This window comes from Brachycentrus maculatus, unplaced genomic scaffold (assembly GCF_059751285.1).
Source record: "Brachycentrus maculatus isolate JH-2025_06_01 unplaced genomic scaffold, ASM5975128v1 h1tg000378l, whole genome shotgun sequence".
NCBI classification, from domain to species: Eukaryota; Metazoa; Arthropoda; class Insecta; order Trichoptera; family Brachycentridae; genus Brachycentrus; species Brachycentrus maculatus.
The window spans coordinates 967,501-985,000 of NW_028281127.1; the positions used below are offsets into that span (position 1 = coordinate 967,501).

Consider the following 17,500-nt stretch of genomic DNA (forward strand, 5'->3'; position numbering starts at 1 on the left):
CCAAGACTTTATTGAATAGAAGAGTTTACAAAAATGAACTAAAAGAACACAAAAAACTCATTCCATTCGCTTAACTTATTGTACATGTATATTATACGTAATGTAGTTCTCCTCAGTCGACGATGATAATATGTAAATCAATTGCCGAATTTTCGAAGAGCGCCTGGTAGCACGCAACACGCATAGCATGGGCTAGTTGACTGTATGGAGAAAATCATTATTTTAACACCTAAATGTTTATTTTTATTCTTCGTGAGACATTGAAAAGAAATAAATTTGCGCGATTTTTTTCATTAAATGTTTAATGAAAACACTATTTAAAAAATCTAAAATCCAATAACATAAAATATTGTTCAACGGGCAAAATTTTAATGTGAGTTTGAAAATTAAAAACAATTCAATTTAATCATTGACCTGTACGCCTCATTAATCAAAATCTGTTGCAAGACATTAATTTGCATTATAAATAAAAATCTTTTAAGGCCCAATATACGATAAATTAAAACTTAACTTTCATTAAACCCAGGTTAACATTTGGCGAAATTGTTTTTTTTTGTTTTATCACAGTTTATTGAAAAAATTAGTTTTCCTCGAAACAAATATATGGTTTGAAAAGACAAGAGTTATTGAAAGGTTTCATAACTCTCATCTTTTCAAAACAATTATTATTCAGTTATTGAAAAATTGACATTTCAGATGATATGGGCACATACGACGCAATGAACCTGATCATGTTGTGAACCAGGCAATCACTGTGGATCTTCCTCGAATTACATCTGGAGAAATACCAAAGAAATATCGGATGCTGCAGAAAGAAAACACGATTCGAAGGCATGTCCTAGGTGACGTTAACTAGTATAGAAGGATCTACAACCTGTGGACGAGGAGAGCTGATCCCAACAGTCTACAAGGATGATGCAAAGTAACAAAGTTGGGATGGAGTCAGGAAGAAGAAGAAAAAAATGTTGAATAAAATTCAATTAATTCTTACGGTTCAGCGGATGCTTTAGGGGGACGTGTTTGGGGGGTGGACCGCTCCCCAAACTGACGTCACTCTGAGAGCTGTGGGGGCTGCTGCGAGCACTGCCGCCGGTCGCCGGAGCCGCCTCCGGCAATCTGCTGCGGACCCTGCGACTGAAAATTTGAAAAAAAAAGTATAAGGAATGTGAGTATGTTGGTGACACAGTGGTGACAACAACAAGGCCGCAATCGTGTACATACCCACATAGCCTGGAAGCGGCATTCTAGTTTTGTCTCTCCTAGAAACCAGCCACTCACTAAGAGCTACCTAGTAATACTTATAATACACCAAAGTCAAAGTACTAGCGAGTTATTACTGATCATCTTTCATCACCTTTGTGTATAAAAAAGCGATAATGTTGTATGTTTTAGACGAGTTTCGAGGAAATCGTCTATGTAGGTGTGCATAATGAACTCGGTAAATACGTATGTCATAATAACTTGAATCAAAACTTTTTTATGTGTATATTAGGTTAACATAGATAAAAACAAGAAAAAAATGTATATAAAAAGAACTCCACCGACAAGACACACAAGGTGGCTTTGTGGGTCTCTACAAAAAAATATAATTGTTGTTTTAAATAAATGTATACAAAACATGTAAATAAATAGAAAAAAAACTAAATCAATTTTATTTTTAACTCTCAACTTCCAAACCCATGGGTTGGCAAAGTGTGGCCCAGGAGCTGCGTGCAGCTCTTTGACCTTTTAAGTGCGGCTCCGGCACAAATATCCGCAGGAAGGCTCTTCGACTCTACGTACTCATGCGAACAATCTTATCGAAGCATGAACTTTATTAAAAGCAAACTGAGAAGTTGTCTTATGGATAAATCTCGAAACCTGGTCAAAATAATGACATACAAACCTGACTTGGCCAAACTTTCAAAGGATATTATTCATAATAAGTGGCGTTCTTATACGCTTAAAATTATAATAAAGGTAAAGGTGCAAAAATGACTCTTTGGCTAATAAGTTCGCTTACCACTCTCCTAATTCCTGGACTCATTTTGATTTTTTTAACCTTTTCCACTCTGACAATTTTTTCTCATAACTGTTCAGCTACTCTGATCAAATAAATGCGACGTTTTTCTACCATTAAAATAAATATTTTTGCTCACTTTGGGACACTGTCTAGCAATTCGTATGACCATGTTAAGAAATATTTTTTGGTAGAATATACTTGGGTGATAGAGAAATCAGTGATTAAAGTTATACCTGCGCCGGGCCAGACATAGTGGCTCACGGAGCTGCCTACTAGAAACATACGGGCCAGAATGTTTGGCCTACAGAGTGGTAAGAGTTTTCAACAATTCAATTTTTCAACAATTCAATGTATTCAACAAAAAAATAATATATACATAACAAACAATATTCAAGGCGTATACATTAAAAGTAAGCAAGAAGACTTAAAGGTGTAGAAGAATCCCGCTTAGGAAAACTCCTTCGTTAACGTTCTAGCAATAAAAATTGATTTTTTTACTATATTTTTTTAAAACTAGTAAATACTCACAACATTTTGAGCGTGTCCAAATACTTGTTCGCAAAATCTGGACCATCTCCAATTACAGGAGTTATTTTCATATTACTACAAAATGTTGTAAATAAATTATCTGGTCAAATTATAAGCTTAATAATACAAAATGAAAATGGTATTTTCTGGCGTTTCTCATGTGTGTGATTATAATCCAGGATTCGGATCTCACATACTAATATAAGAGTTTCTGCTTAATAAAAAGCTTCTTTACATCTCACCAATAGATGTCTCTAGTGAAGTTCTAGTGATTCAAGAACAAGGTTTCTAAATTGGTTCATATATATAGTACTTCCAAGAATTTGAGTAGTGTGGTTGTCAATAATGGGTAGAATTGGTGAATGTTACACGTGTGTAAAGTGATCACTTAAACCAGCCTATGACGGTCGTCAGCCCCGTAAATGCCCAGACTTCCATATTCTTCTTCATCTTTGATGAGATGTTGAAAAGTAATAGTAAATACTCAGTTTACTGCAATCAAATGACAACATAAGCAAACGTTCACGGTAGAATTCGCAACTAGTTGCAATTGGGTTTTTATAGTCAATGAGAGACAATTTGTTGAAATGTTCTGAAGATCATTTTATTTCCATCTTTCAGTGACAATGTCCCAATATCTCGGGAAAATATGGCAACCTTATAAAATGGTAACATTCCATCTTATTATTTTAATAAAAATTATTTATTTTAATCTACTATACCAATAAAAAAAATGAAGTATCTTTTCCGATATATAAATAATGTGAATTAATAAGATTGACAATAAATGATGAAAAAAAAAACAAATATGTATAACATCGACTTGAGTTTCAAATGTTTATTGTTTAATCACATCACGTCGCAAATGATTGCCAAATTGGAATGTTGGTCTTAAAAATCTGACGTCGAATAACATTAAAATTCAACATCTCTTCGATAAGTACATACGAAATATTTGCAGTCTAACATCCATAAAAGGATGAGAACGTGAGAAATCGCAAATTTATTCTTAGAAAGTTAACCATTAACCACATACATATGGTATATATTGTTTCGCGTATATATGTACTTCAAACAATATTACTATGTAATTTAGTTGAACATGATATGGGAAAATATTTATGCGAACAGAAGAAGAAAAACTCTTTTCCAATTTTGTTACTTTATTCGAATGGTATAATAATAAGGTGCACACTTGTATGTTTTATATTTAAAAAAAATATATTTTCTAAGTTACTTTCTCTTAAAATTTTCTATTTGAGTAGGTAGTGTATAGGTACGCAACGTAGTTAGGTACTAAAGAGTATTTTCAGATAAAGTTTAAAAAAAAAATAATATAGTGATAGAAACGTGTTTTTTTACTTAAATAGTAATGTGAAACTACGTATTTGCTTTAAAATGTGTAATTTAAAGTTACATTATTGAAATATTAATACTGCTATTTCAGATTAGTATTTAAAGGTGTATAATTCTTAAAAATTACAAAAAATAAGAAGTTAATGAAGGCTTTTTTTATTTCAATATTTTTTCAAATGCAATGTATCAATCTTTTTCTACGTCTCTTGAGTACATATCTAGTAAATTTGTATATGATCTTATATTTACCTTTTCAATTTTGATGTTGATGTCCGTACTTTGGGACTAGTTGTCCCTGAAGCGTTGGAAGCCTCCTCCATACTCTTCCTTGCGATATCCGTTCGCGATGTGACTTTCGACTTGACATCCTTCAGATAAGACTTGGGTTTGGCTTCCGACTTGCCCGCTGATATTTTATTCATCACGGCATCCCAGCGCCCCGCCTTTGCCGTTTTCGGACTCGGTCGCTTCTCCTGGTTATCATCTTCGTTCGGTTTCGTTAACATAGTTTTGACTTTACTGGCGACATCACGTTTTGGCATTTTGTGTTTCTTCAGAGCCATGTTCTTCTCTTCTTTGTTCATCTTGTCTGTTGTAGCACTAGAAGTCGAGGACTCGTCGCGTTTCTGAGCACTTCTATCGAGTTTCGCGCTAGTTTGTTTTAGCTGCTTTGTCGGCTGATCCTTACTTCCGCTCATGTCTCCATTATGATTGGGAGAAAGTAAACTTACAGCCACTACAGTTTCGTTAAATGATCCGTTAAAGCCGTCGTAGAATATACCTGAATTATTTTTTTGGCTTAATTCCGAGCGAGTAGATGAAGTGGACCCTTCGGGTGATAAGTCATCGATGACATTCAATAACAAAGGTGAACATCTATGCGTTTCCATATCGGTAAAAACGCCACTCGATTCCATACAAGAGTCCTCGTTGTTGGAATTTCCGTTACGATTTACCATTACGGGAAGATTTGATCCCTTACCTCCTCCGTACAAAGCTCCATCTATAACCTGAGCCCTTCTATCTCCTCTATGAACTTGATCGTCGTGCACATCAGCGTCACTTTCGGTGAAGAAATCAGAATCCGTCATAGGATCTGGTCTTCTGCTGATAGGAATGTTTTGCCAATGATTTTGTAGATTATGAACACCTCGGTGTCCGATAGTGGGTGAATGATCTGCACCACGACTCACTGGACGAGACATTTCTCCGTCTCCTTGATATCCATCTAGGCTGGTAATGCTAGTTATACTCGTAATAAAGCTATTGGATACTTTAGATGTTACCGATTTCGTTGTATCCGTTTTATTTTCAGAATCAGCTTGAGATCGTTCCTGTATAACGGAACTAGAAAACTGATTGGCAGAAATCATGGAAAGATCGGTTCTTATATCGATCGGGTCGAGAGGCAGCTCCTCAGGCGAAGGAGTCTGATCCATCCGAGCGACAGTAGGTTGGTGCATACCATCGTATCTTCTGCTGTCTAAAGGAAGATCCAAATTAACGGTCGTGTCAACAACGGAACTCAGTGGATCCAAAATACTACTGTGAACAGAAGGAAGTAGTTCATCGTCGATGCTTTGCGCAACCGTTGTAGAACAAGTTTCCATATTTGTTAATGATTCTGATGTACTCTGTTTAAATGGTCGTTGTACAAATAAATCATAGTCTTCATTTTCGTTTGGATAATTGGTTTCATCTTCGAGGAAATCGATTAATATCGGATTAGGGTCTTCGCCGGGAGTATTTATAATAGTTTTTTCAAAAACGTTATCCGATGAATTATATTCAGTGGTTTCAGGATTGTCAGAAATTTCCTTTGAATCCCTACCATGTTCAATATCTACCTGAGATGAGAGAATACATTTCAAAGCATCGGGTGTTAGAGATTTCACATTTTCCGTCGACGGTGATTGGGAATTACTCGATACAGTTTTTTCTGTAGTTTTTGTACTATCGAGAAGCTCGTTAAAATCGTCCGTTGACGGTGAACGAACATTATCCAAAAACGAAATAGAATCCATGAGGTCAGGAGTTAAGATACCCAAACTCTCGTCAAACGAATTTTGTTTGCTTATTTGTGGAATGGATTTTTCTGAAACAGTTGGACTAGGGAGTTCTTGTGTTATAACTGCAAGAATTTTGGTACAAGAATCGGTACGCTGAAAGACATTTATGTTTTTTGACGTGTCTTCATCATGTTTTTCTACAATATAACGGTATTCCATTAAATTTTGCTTGCGAGTCGGAGGGCCGAGTATAAACTGTTTTATTTTCTTTTGACCGGAACACGCAATGGAATCATCCGCTTTAATAATACTCATATTCTTATTTTTATCGTCGTTACTCTTTCCAATATGTGGAGTAGATGCCCCTATACAATTAGAATCTAGATGAGGGGAGGCAAACTCAGAGGTGCTTATATCGCAAATAGATGGTTTGCTTATAACCACAGATTTGCGACTTTTCGATACATCATCTTCTTTTCCATCCATCGATTTGGTTGGTGACGAATCAAAACCTATCGAATGATATTCCACCATACTTTCTCTACCAATCAAAGGTGTTGTGGTGTCAGAAAGTCGCGAATCTTGAGAAAAGTCGGTTTCACAACCTTCAAAATTGATGGATCGCAAATCAATCATACTTTCAGCATCGATTAAACGCACATCAACATCCGATAACCTTTGAGTTTCATCATTGATCATATTGGTATATATAATTGGACTTACATATTTTGGATTGCTGCTCAAAATATTAGTAGAATTCGGGGTAGAAAACGATGCAGGTAAATTTCGATTCTTAAACTTCTCGTGATCAAGAAGAATTTTAGTATTATTACCATCGTTATTAGATATTCTATCGGGTAAAACATGGGAAGAGTCAAGCCCAACCAGTAGACTAAAAGGGCCAGAATCATTGAGATTATCTTTAGGAATGTCGTCGACCAATTGGTGGGTTATGTCAATAACGTTTGACCTCAGCTGACCATTAGAAGTGAAAGTTGAACTAAATTGCGAATTGTGCTGTTTGCTTTTAAGATCTATATTATTTAGTTCTGAAGAATAATTCGAAAGGGGTTGTAGTTTTATTTGATTAAGAGGTACTAAAATTCCATGATTATTTTTGCAGCTAAAATATTTCACACTATTCACTGAGCCATTGTGATAATCGGGAGATGGCACATCAGTCTCCAGTCCACACCAAAGGTCTCCATCAGTCTGTACGTGACCTACATATTTGAGTATCCCAGTAACAGTACTGACCCCTGCTGTACGGCCATCCGACAAAACCGCACTCACTCTTTCACCAAGGTGTAAAGACATTTTGGAAAGGGCTGAATTTTTATCCAAACGATATTCTTTCAGTTTTTCTTCTTTTTCCTTTCCATTTTCTGTATCAGCAGAGAATACTTTTGATTCTTCCTTTTCTATATCAAAAGTAGCATCCGACGAATCTTTGATTATTTCAAAAGTTTTTTCTCCATCGGCAATTTTATTACATAGTGAGAAAGTTGAATCCTTATTATCTTCGAGATTTGTTGTCCTAGAATCTAACTCAAATGTTAGATTCGTTTCTTGAATCTTGTTGTCGATGTGCTTGTTGTTGCTCGGCTTCTTGGTCTTGTTGGAATCTTGTGTCTTGGATTTGAGTCCCGGCAGCCGGAGACGGGAAGGTAGGAGTCGTGAAGGAGCGGGGAAGCCACTGAAAGTCCTACGCACGGCTCCAGGGAGAGGAGCTCGAGCTCCCGTGGGGATACGGGTGTCACCTGGTGCCTGGAAAAAAGGAACGATGAATCATTAAAACATTCTCAAAATTACAAAGTTTAGTAGTTGACAGACCGTAAGTCTACATATACCCCATGCGTTTGGGCAACGTCCTTGAGGTAGTATTTTACGAAAATGGCGCTAAGTTAATTATGTGCTTAAAATCAATATAAACGCAACCCGATAAATTATGTTTTAACGACAAAAAGTAAAAATTTGGAAAAACTTTTAATTTAATGTTTTTTTTATACTCGTATGTTACCAATCCTTTCGTTCGTTCAAAAAACGTCACTTTGGTTGGGTTTTGTTAAGTTATAATTTTTTACTTTTTCTATCCCTGGGCAATATTAGATGAAAAATATCATTTTGCTCTCTAATAAATGAAACACACGCGATACCTTTAATAGTTGCAAAAATTATCGAAATAATGCCAGTCAAAGACCCGTTACATAAAAGTAATATATTTGACTGTTTTTCATAATGTTAAAAATCATAGAAACCCAGTTTTTTGGTATGAAATAAAGAAGGAAATAGATTGCGTTTCCTTTAAGTCTATCATTATTTATTGGAAATAATTGATAACAGCAATTCGCTAATTGAATACTGATTTACGAGATAGGAACTAGACTTCTCAGCGCATTTGCAATCAAGCTGTCATTCATTCGTCAGATGCGCATAACATCATTAACTGCACTTAATTGTATTGTCCATATAGGCACGACTGACTGACTGCGCTCGCAATTATTTTGATGCATTGAAAATGCACAATAACGTTTCACAATGCGAATAAAACGGCGCATTGAGAGGATACTGAAAATGCAGAAACTTCCTAGGAGTGGTCTTGGTGCAGGGTAAGTATGTATTGTATTTTGCTTCCTGAATAATGTAATGATACCTGTCATGGTCATGTTTGTAATGGACCGTGAACGCATTGTATTAGTTTCTTTTGTCGCTTAGTATTACGTAAGATATTGTTTTAAACTTTAAATATGATTTTTTTACTTTTAGGCATAAGGAGATAATTAAATTCAAAGGGTTTCAATCGTTAAAACGGTATTAAAAAAAAACAATACTTTTTTTTTAAGGAATAACCCGCAAAGTTTTTATTTTCGAGGCCTGTCTGCACATAGAAGAATAATAATAAGGATGGTAGAAATCCAAATTACATCGCGATACATTTTATTTCTCAGAGTGATATAAACTATTGTAATTTAAATATTGTTATAGCCGAAAAAATATCCTATAATCGAGTTAAAAGTGTCGAAAAGCTGGATATAGACTACCAAACTCCCCTCATTTTCGCTGCATTCACTTTAATCGATTTATATTATATGTACCTACACACGATTGGGTACAGTTTATTATTAAGATTTAAATGAAAAATAACCATTAGAAAATGCTATTAAATTATTTACTTGCTTAAAGATTATAAATAACGATGAGTTTATCGAGAAGCTCGGCTAGTATTGTATTGTTTAGCTCAGAACGGGTGACCTCTTTGACTTTAAACAAGAATCAAGGTGGAAAAGTTCATTGCTGCTGTTAATATCATGATATTACGTCACAGCATCGTGTAACACATACACGTATCCACAATAAATCATTATACTAAAGAATTCTCAATAATAGCTTCTTAAGGGTCTATCTACACTCGAATATCTACCATAATACTTACATTTTCATTGTTATTTTTTAACTCTCAAAATGTATAAATGTACAAATGTACAAAATCTCAAAATCTCAAAATGTACAAAATGTATAAATACAGAGTAAAACAAGATCGTTAATAACATGAAGGTGATCAGTCCTGCTCTTCAGGTACCAACAAGTCCATAGTATGTAACTAGATTATCCCTCCTGTTCCCAACACAGATTTAAATAGAAACATATTTATTTAGTTAGAGGAAACAAAACTCCACTTAATGATCTTTAATCATTGTACTTAATAAGCAAGGTTAATAATAAATTCGATTCCCATCTAAAAAAGTTCATAGTTTGGATATTATAAAAACATTTAATTGAAAATTCCCAGGAATCTACCCAAAACCTCATGCACGGTAAACGAATACACTAACCAATACACTACAAAGGCAGACAAATATTACTTTAACATATCGCTCACTCCTTTCAAGAACGTCATAAATCAAAAATCGTCAATTTCCAGTTGTGCATGTTTTCGGAATGCCCAGAAAATGTAATACATCCCAGCAAAAGAGGCATATTTTTAACTTAATATTTACCCACTACAGGGCAAAAAATGTTGTTTTTGCATTTTGAAGATAAGGTATTGTTTAATTATTTTTTTAAACAAACTAAATATTTTTCAAATAGAGAAAAAAACCTTCAGGTTTTACCTAAAAAGATCAGTTGCACAGTAAAAAGTTCAATAAGTGGCTTGATATTTATTTTTAATACATTGTGTTATATTTTTGAACATTAAAAACGTTCTCCTGAAAATTCAAGTTTTTATTTTATTTATGACGTTCTTGAAAGGAGTGAGCGATATAATACGTAGAGTTAACATTCGCGTTGACAGCTAGGAACATCACATAGAACAAAATGCTTACCAGTAAATTATGGACATTTATATAAAGAAACGTGTGTATTATTTATTAGCCGATGAAACTTCTTTAATTTGACCATGAAATATAATTAATATTTGTTAGCCCAAATAAAAACATGTAAATATGAAACGATGAGGCGATCACTTCAATAATAACCACATACATGTACAGTATCTACTCAATGAATTAGGGCCACCCATTATTTTTTTGAATACTCTGAAATCTTTTGGATTATTATATTTATTTTACATAAATACTTTAAGTTTTCTATTGACATCTAATATCATGTATATTACCTTCAATAATATGTAAAATATACCTGGATTATTTAAGCCTTTACAAAATTTCAAACCCTTTTTCTGAGAAAGGTCCCTAATTAGCACAGGTAGACAGATAGTTGAAAGTTCAAAAAATAGTCCTATCTCATTTATTAGTGAAGTTTCTTGAGTTCTGGTTGTTGTTTTGTTCAGAGAGGTTATATAGTCATCGTGTCTTGTGAAAAAAACTTAATTTTTAATTTTAGTTCATAAAGTATAAAAAAAAATTGTAAACACAAGTGTTTTTTTTGAAAAGGACAAAATGAAAAAAAGTAAAGACATTTCTGAGGAAAAAAAGTCTAGTGTTATAGTGCTACTGAAATTAGGAATACTATCTAATAGAGAAATTTCAAAAAAAGAAAACGTTTCTCGTCAAACAGTGGATAGAATTTCAAAATCAATAAAAAATCAGTCACCCGCCACCAGCAATCGGCGAAAGAACTGTCGTAGGATTAAAAAAACAACACCGAGGACTGATCGAAAAATCGTTCAAAGTGCCTTAGAAAACCGTAGTGCATCAGCAAAAACATTAAAAATAAAATTGGAAGAAGAGGGTATAAATATATCGGTATCAACACTGAGGCGACGTCTTTACGAAGTAAATCTGAAATGCAGGCGCCCTGTAAAAGTCCCAAAATTGACACTACGAATAAAAGCGGATCGATAAAAATGGGCCAGGCTACATCGAAATTACTCGGTAGATGATTGGAAAAAGGTATTTATTTAAATTGAATTTTCAACATATCATTTTAGTAAATAAACTTATATATTTGAATTAAACTTAAATTTTCATTATTTTTCAGGTTATCTTTAGTGATGCGTGCCGGTTAGAAGCCGTGACAGAGAGCCGTCGATTCGTCAGGAGAACACCAATGGAACGTTACGATGAGGCCTGTGTGGTAAAAGTTATCAAACACCCCCCTGCAACAATGATATGGTCATGTATTATTAACAATTTACCTGGGCCGTTGTTTTTCGTGGAAGGAACAATGAACCAAAATTCCTATAAGCAGGTCCTCGAACGAATTTTATTGCCCTTCTACCATACACTCGACCCAACAGAAGGTCCATACACCTTCATGCAGGATGGGGCACCTTGCCACCGGGCTAAATCAATAATAAAATTTTTGTCTAACAAAAATCTGCCTTTGCTCCCCTGGCCTGGAAATTCTCCGGACCTTAATCCTATAGAAAACGTATGGAGCATGTTAAAAAATAAGGTATACTCATTTCCAAATCCGACAGTAGACTGTCTAAAAAAAAATATTAAAAAAATTTGGTCAGAAGACGAAGAAATAAAAAACATCATAAAACAGTGCATTTTAAGTATGCCAGAAAGAATTGAGGCAGTTATTTCTGCCAAGGGTGGAAATACTAAATACTAACTATATTTATATGAAAATATATGCATAATTTAAGCGTAATAAAGTGTTCATGTGTAAATAAAATTCAATGTTGTTTTATTCAAGGTTTTCTCTGAGTTATTCCTGTTTGAATTGAGAAATTGCGCGAAATTCTGCGTGGCCCTAATTCATTGAGTAGATACTGTATGTTTAGTAGTTGATTGACTAGTAATTGAAGAGAAAAACCACACATGTCACAAAACGTTTACACATAATATAAACCAAATATATAAACATACATACATAACCAAGCCTATGACGGTCGTAAGCCCTGTAAATACCCAGACTTCCATATTCATCTTCATCTATGTTGAGATGTCAAAAAATTTAAAATTTTGTGTTTGTGCATATGTACGTTGTAAACAATCCACATATTATTATTTTGATTGTTTTTTTTTATATATTTATGTATGGAACATATTTAGTAGGAATATACTCGTATTTTAAAGAATTTTAATTTAAACGATATGTTAAATGTGGAAAATCTCTTTTTTAGTTAATACTTATTGCGGATAAGGGTTTGAAAAATACTTTTATTACTTATTTTTTTTTACTTTTTATAACATTATATACTAGAATAGTTGACTTAAATTTTAAATTACTTATCAATCGTCAATGTTTATATGATACTCACGTAAAAATTTTGAAAATCTAAAAAAGAAATCCAAATATTTATTTATATATACAGAGTTGGATGATTCCTTTCTGTCCCAATAATCGTGATAATGCTTTTCATCATCAGCATGTATTTTTTGTTAAATTTTACGTACTTTTATATAATTAAAAATAATTCGTCTTGTTTTTCATCCGTAAAATTATTTTTGCAGAATCAGGTAATAGTTTTTGTTGTTAATAAATAAAAAAAGTTAAAGACATTAAGAAGCAAATTTTTGAAGGCCATTTTGTTTTTATCTGTTTAGCCAAATACGTAGGTACATCGACTGTCACAAATTGGTCGTATATATTTCTCACGTATCAGGAGTAAATACACGCGAAGAGGTTTTTGTTTTGCTAAAGTGAGTTTAACAAGTAAATTCGTCGCTTATTATGCGAGACAGCGCGCTAGCCTATTTGAACAACGTGATGTTCGTCTCGATCAATGGCGGGTTTGCCATACTTTTCTTTGTATTTTTGTACTAACCTCTTTAAAGCAAATGTATTTGATATATTAAATCTTGAAAATAGCGATCAAGCGATTGGTAATCGAATGGTTTGTAAAGCCGGTTTCCTGTAATGTTTTATTTTTAAAGTAATAATTTGTGATGAAGAAAATTTTGCAAAATAGAACATTTAGATTTAAGTTTTGTACTGACATTTCTTGGTGGAACTGCATTTTAAGAATAAAATAACAACTATGTATTTTTTTCCGTAAGAATTTTATTTGACCAACAACCGGGTTTCATCGTAACCGACATCATCAGATTGGTCTGATTGATCTGGTCTGACTGATCATTGAAAAATGAAACTGACGAAACCCGGTTGCTGGTTAAATAAAATGCATGTGGGAAAAATTGCATGGTTGTTATTTATTCTACAAGGAAGAACATTTTTTTCAAATTAAATCGTATTTTTAAAAACTAAATCAGCAACACTAGATTTCCTGAAATGAAATGTCTAGTCTGCAGGAAGCCTGTCAAATAGCATTCGTGTTGCATCGAGATTTTAAAAAATGATTTAAAACGTTGAATATTGTGATATTTGTTCGTCGATACGTTACGCTAAATTTGTCGCAAGCATATGAATTTGTAATTTGAAAATGAACTTGAATAAATTTGTCGCAGGCGTGTGTAAATTTACACAGTCAGAAGAATTAGTTTTAATTAAATCAAGTTAGTTTCTTGAGTTAGAGCAACCGCAACATCTCTATTGGAGAAGCTGTGTATTCGCCGTGCGTTTATTGTCGGAACAAACCGAAGCGAATCGGACTCGACTCTAGTGTAACTCTAGACCAGTGGTTCCCAAACTATTTCGCCCCACGGACCCCTTTCCATAGTCAAAACTCGTCAACGGACTCAGGGTGAAAACTACATAAATGCATAACAGAAAAATTACAAATTTAACTTTGATCCTTGAATGGTGGGTAAATTGTGACGTAAAAAAATATTAATTGAACATTTTGCTAAAGAAGTATTTTCTACCCGTTCGGTGTCGTTACTCCAGATTAAAAATAATATAAAGATTGAGGAAGATGGCATTTTTACCGTTGACGAAAATCGTTCTATAATAAGCTAACAATTAATTCATTAAAAAAATTATTACTATTTTACCACGTATTCAACCTTGCACGGATCCCCTGACGTTGTTTAGGGACCCCCAAATCAATTTTAATTCCCGGGGACTCCATAGGGTCCGTACGGACCACTATGGGAACCACTGCCCTAGACACAGCGCGAATCGCGCACTATACTTGCGCGGAGCAGTTCATATTCGCTTTTAATTGTGCATCCACCTTAATAATATTTGTGTAAACAAGTAATATAATATTCACGAGAGTTCATTGAGGCATAAAGATTATTAAAATATTTGAACAATATAAATAGTTAGGTACCTCATGAATCATAAATTTTCCGGTGTTTTTATCAAAAATGATTATTGTAGATCAATATCTACCAATTATCTATGACTACTCACACTGATTATTAACACATTTTATAAATAAACAAATAAACGCCAAAAAGATATTTTAAGATACGAGTATTGAATGATGATTGCCATTATTAACAACGATAATCAAAGTTCTGAAAATATATTTCTCTATGGTGGAATAGTTTTGTCCGCCTCCGTAGTGTAATGGTCAGCATACTTGGCTACCGTTCTGGAGGTCCCGGGTTCGATTCCCAGGGGGGTCAAATAAATATAAGTGATTTTTTCACTGTAATATTTATTCCATATTACCCTGGACTGGTACCTGAAGCGGAGGGCTGATCACCTTTCCTTCATGTGTTAACGATCTAAATAACACTGCATTTATATGATGCAGTGCCCTATGCATCATTGGGGTGCGGATAAGGGTTTGAATACTGAATGGTGGAATATATTAATGTCTTTTGTTTATTTTTTAGAAAATATAGACATCGACTTTCACTCATTGTCGGAACTCTTAATTTAGCACGTGGCAAACACAAGCGTGATTTTTTTAAACGCCTATAATAAATAATCTAAATTATCACTACATAAATAATGTTGAAAGATATATCGTCTAAACCAAACATTTTTCCCAGGTTCCCATTCACAAGTGTTTTATGAGATTCGTGTTTTATAATTTTGAAGCTAGAGTGTGTACGAAAAAGTTTGTAATTATTTGTTTAACATGACATTGATCCCTGATGAATATTTGTAAGATAAGTTTTATATGTTGAAATATGAGAACGCAGCGCATTAATCATTAAAAGGAAGCTGAGTATGAATAAAGTATTCAGTAAAGTATCGATTGTTGCGTACGAAATATAAAATAAGCATAAATAAATATACCAAGGACACTTGAAAATAAAATACCAACAGGAAGATATTTAAACAGACCTTTCAAAACCTGTTATCATGACCAGAGTAGATAAAATTGCCAGGCACTAAGCAGATAATATTATTATTTTAGTAAACGTAGCGATTTAAGTCAATTTAAATGTAAAAGTTATATTTTAATTTAAAGTAATAAATATTCTAACACGTTGTATTATAGCCAGAGGCTTAGTGAATTTGAACGAAATAAATCATAGAATGACAAATATATTTTTAATTAGAATATCTCCCAAGAAACAATGATCAAAGTAGGTGTGTAATTGGTATAATTTTAAACGTAAAAAAATAATCGCATGACCAGTCAATAACGTAATCCATTACTGACATTCTCCAAAATAATTATTTATTTGAAACAGCGTGTTTGCTAAACACGAATAACGTACGCTTAGAAGAACAGAAAAAAAGCCTCAATCATCAATATAAAAAAGGACAATTCGTATATGGTATGATAGCGCCAAGTTAAGTGTTTGAAAAAACAGGAAATTCATGATCAAACTATTAAGTATCTATTTTTTATTATATAATTTTGTGAAGCTTTATAAAACTAACTTCTCTTCAGATTTTAAAAACATATTTTGATGGATAAATGATGTATGAATAAAAATATTCTATGTTTGACCTTTATTTGCTTAGCTTATTTAAGGCGGCATTTCGTTTTTGAATGTGAAGATATTTACAGAGTGGCTAATTATATTGGCAAACGATTGACAAAATTACAATAAAAAGTGAGCTGTCAATAAGTTTCTATGGCGAAGTGAACTCATCGTACAGTAATTTGAATTCTTAAGAGCAAAATAATAAACAATTACATTTAGTTTTCTTTACAGATGGCTGTGCAAGCAATCATTGAATTCTAGATTTTTATGCGAAACAAAAACGTACGTAATTTAGACTCAAGGTTATTAATGGTATTTCGAAGATAGATAAATATATTTGGAGAAAATCGATTGAAAATTTGGTACAATCCAAATTTGCCAAAAATAATCGTAAGTGTTGTTGAAAAAAACAGTCGATAAGTTTTGAGACCGCAACACACAATCAGTACATTCAAAAGTGTCTCACTTTTTAGCGATGGCATACGAAGTAATGGCGCAAAGTACATTTTTCTATATTTTCAAGTGCTCCTATAAAAATGTATTGTTTTACTGAGGACATGTCTAGATGCTTTTATAGGTCATACCCAGGTTTATCAATAGTCTTAGGATTATCCACGATTTATGGGACACCGTGTATTAAACTATTCGTGATAATAGTGGTAAGAAAATGATAAATCGTCGAAATGAGAAATAAAATTGACCAAAACAGAGAAAGAAGATTTTTTATCTTAAGGCCTTGAACGTGAATAATAGGAACTTTGTAATCTGCCGGAATACTCTGGGCAATAAACACGATGTGATATCTCTACACCTCACGTTTTAAGCATAGATTTATTGTCATGGCCAGTAGAATGATGTCAGAGTAAAACTTTTTAGAACGCAAATCCTCTCTTCGTTTTTACTGTAAAATTTGTTTAATCTCACAATACAAAATATTACCAAAATAAACATAGAGCTCGCTTATTTGAACGTGTTAAAAATAGGATAAAAAACTAATAAAATCTCTAATATTCGTACTACTGTATTAAATCAGTATCAATAGTTACTTTTTTTAAGATGGGAATTGCATTTATTACTACCTTGCTTATTATGTACAAGGTTTATAAATCATTAAGTGGACTTTTGTGTTTTCTAACTTTAAAAAATGTTTTATTTTAATCTGTGTTGGGAACTGGAGGGATAATCTAGTGTGGACTAAACAGAAACTTCTCAACATTTGCTCATTGCTGGAAGAAAACCTCGTAAAACTCCTCAGGAGACGCCGGACTGTTGACTGTCAGCAGATTTTCCGTTCCACTAGAAAAGGGCTCGGCATTTTGTCGTTAGCTACTACTAATATAACAAAAAGAAAAATAATAATAATGATTGAATTCGAGTTTGACGAAAACTACAATTATTTAAACTCTTAATTGGAAAAAACCTGCATGATAATAAAGATTTTCTAAGATGTA

The 17,500-nt window shown here is 33.4% G+C and overlaps 1 protein-coding gene across 7 annotated transcripts in view; it reads right to left on the bottom strand.

Moving 5' to 3' along the window:
- Positions 1–17,500, bottom strand: part of LOC148303237 (uncharacterized) — a 177,912-nt gene that overhangs the window by 138,757 nt on the left and 21,655 nt on the right. For all 7 annotated transcript variants that reach the window (XM_088270282.1, XM_088270280.1, XM_088270284.1 and 4 more), the window contains exons 3-4: positions 4,136–7,662; positions 992–1,134 (exon numbers count right to left, since the gene is read on the bottom strand). In XM_088270282.1, the coding sequence (XP_088126408.1) occupies positions 992–1,134; positions 4,136–7,662 (3,670 nt within the window). The remainder of the gene's footprint in view (positions 1–991; positions 1,135–4,135; positions 7,663–17,500) is intronic.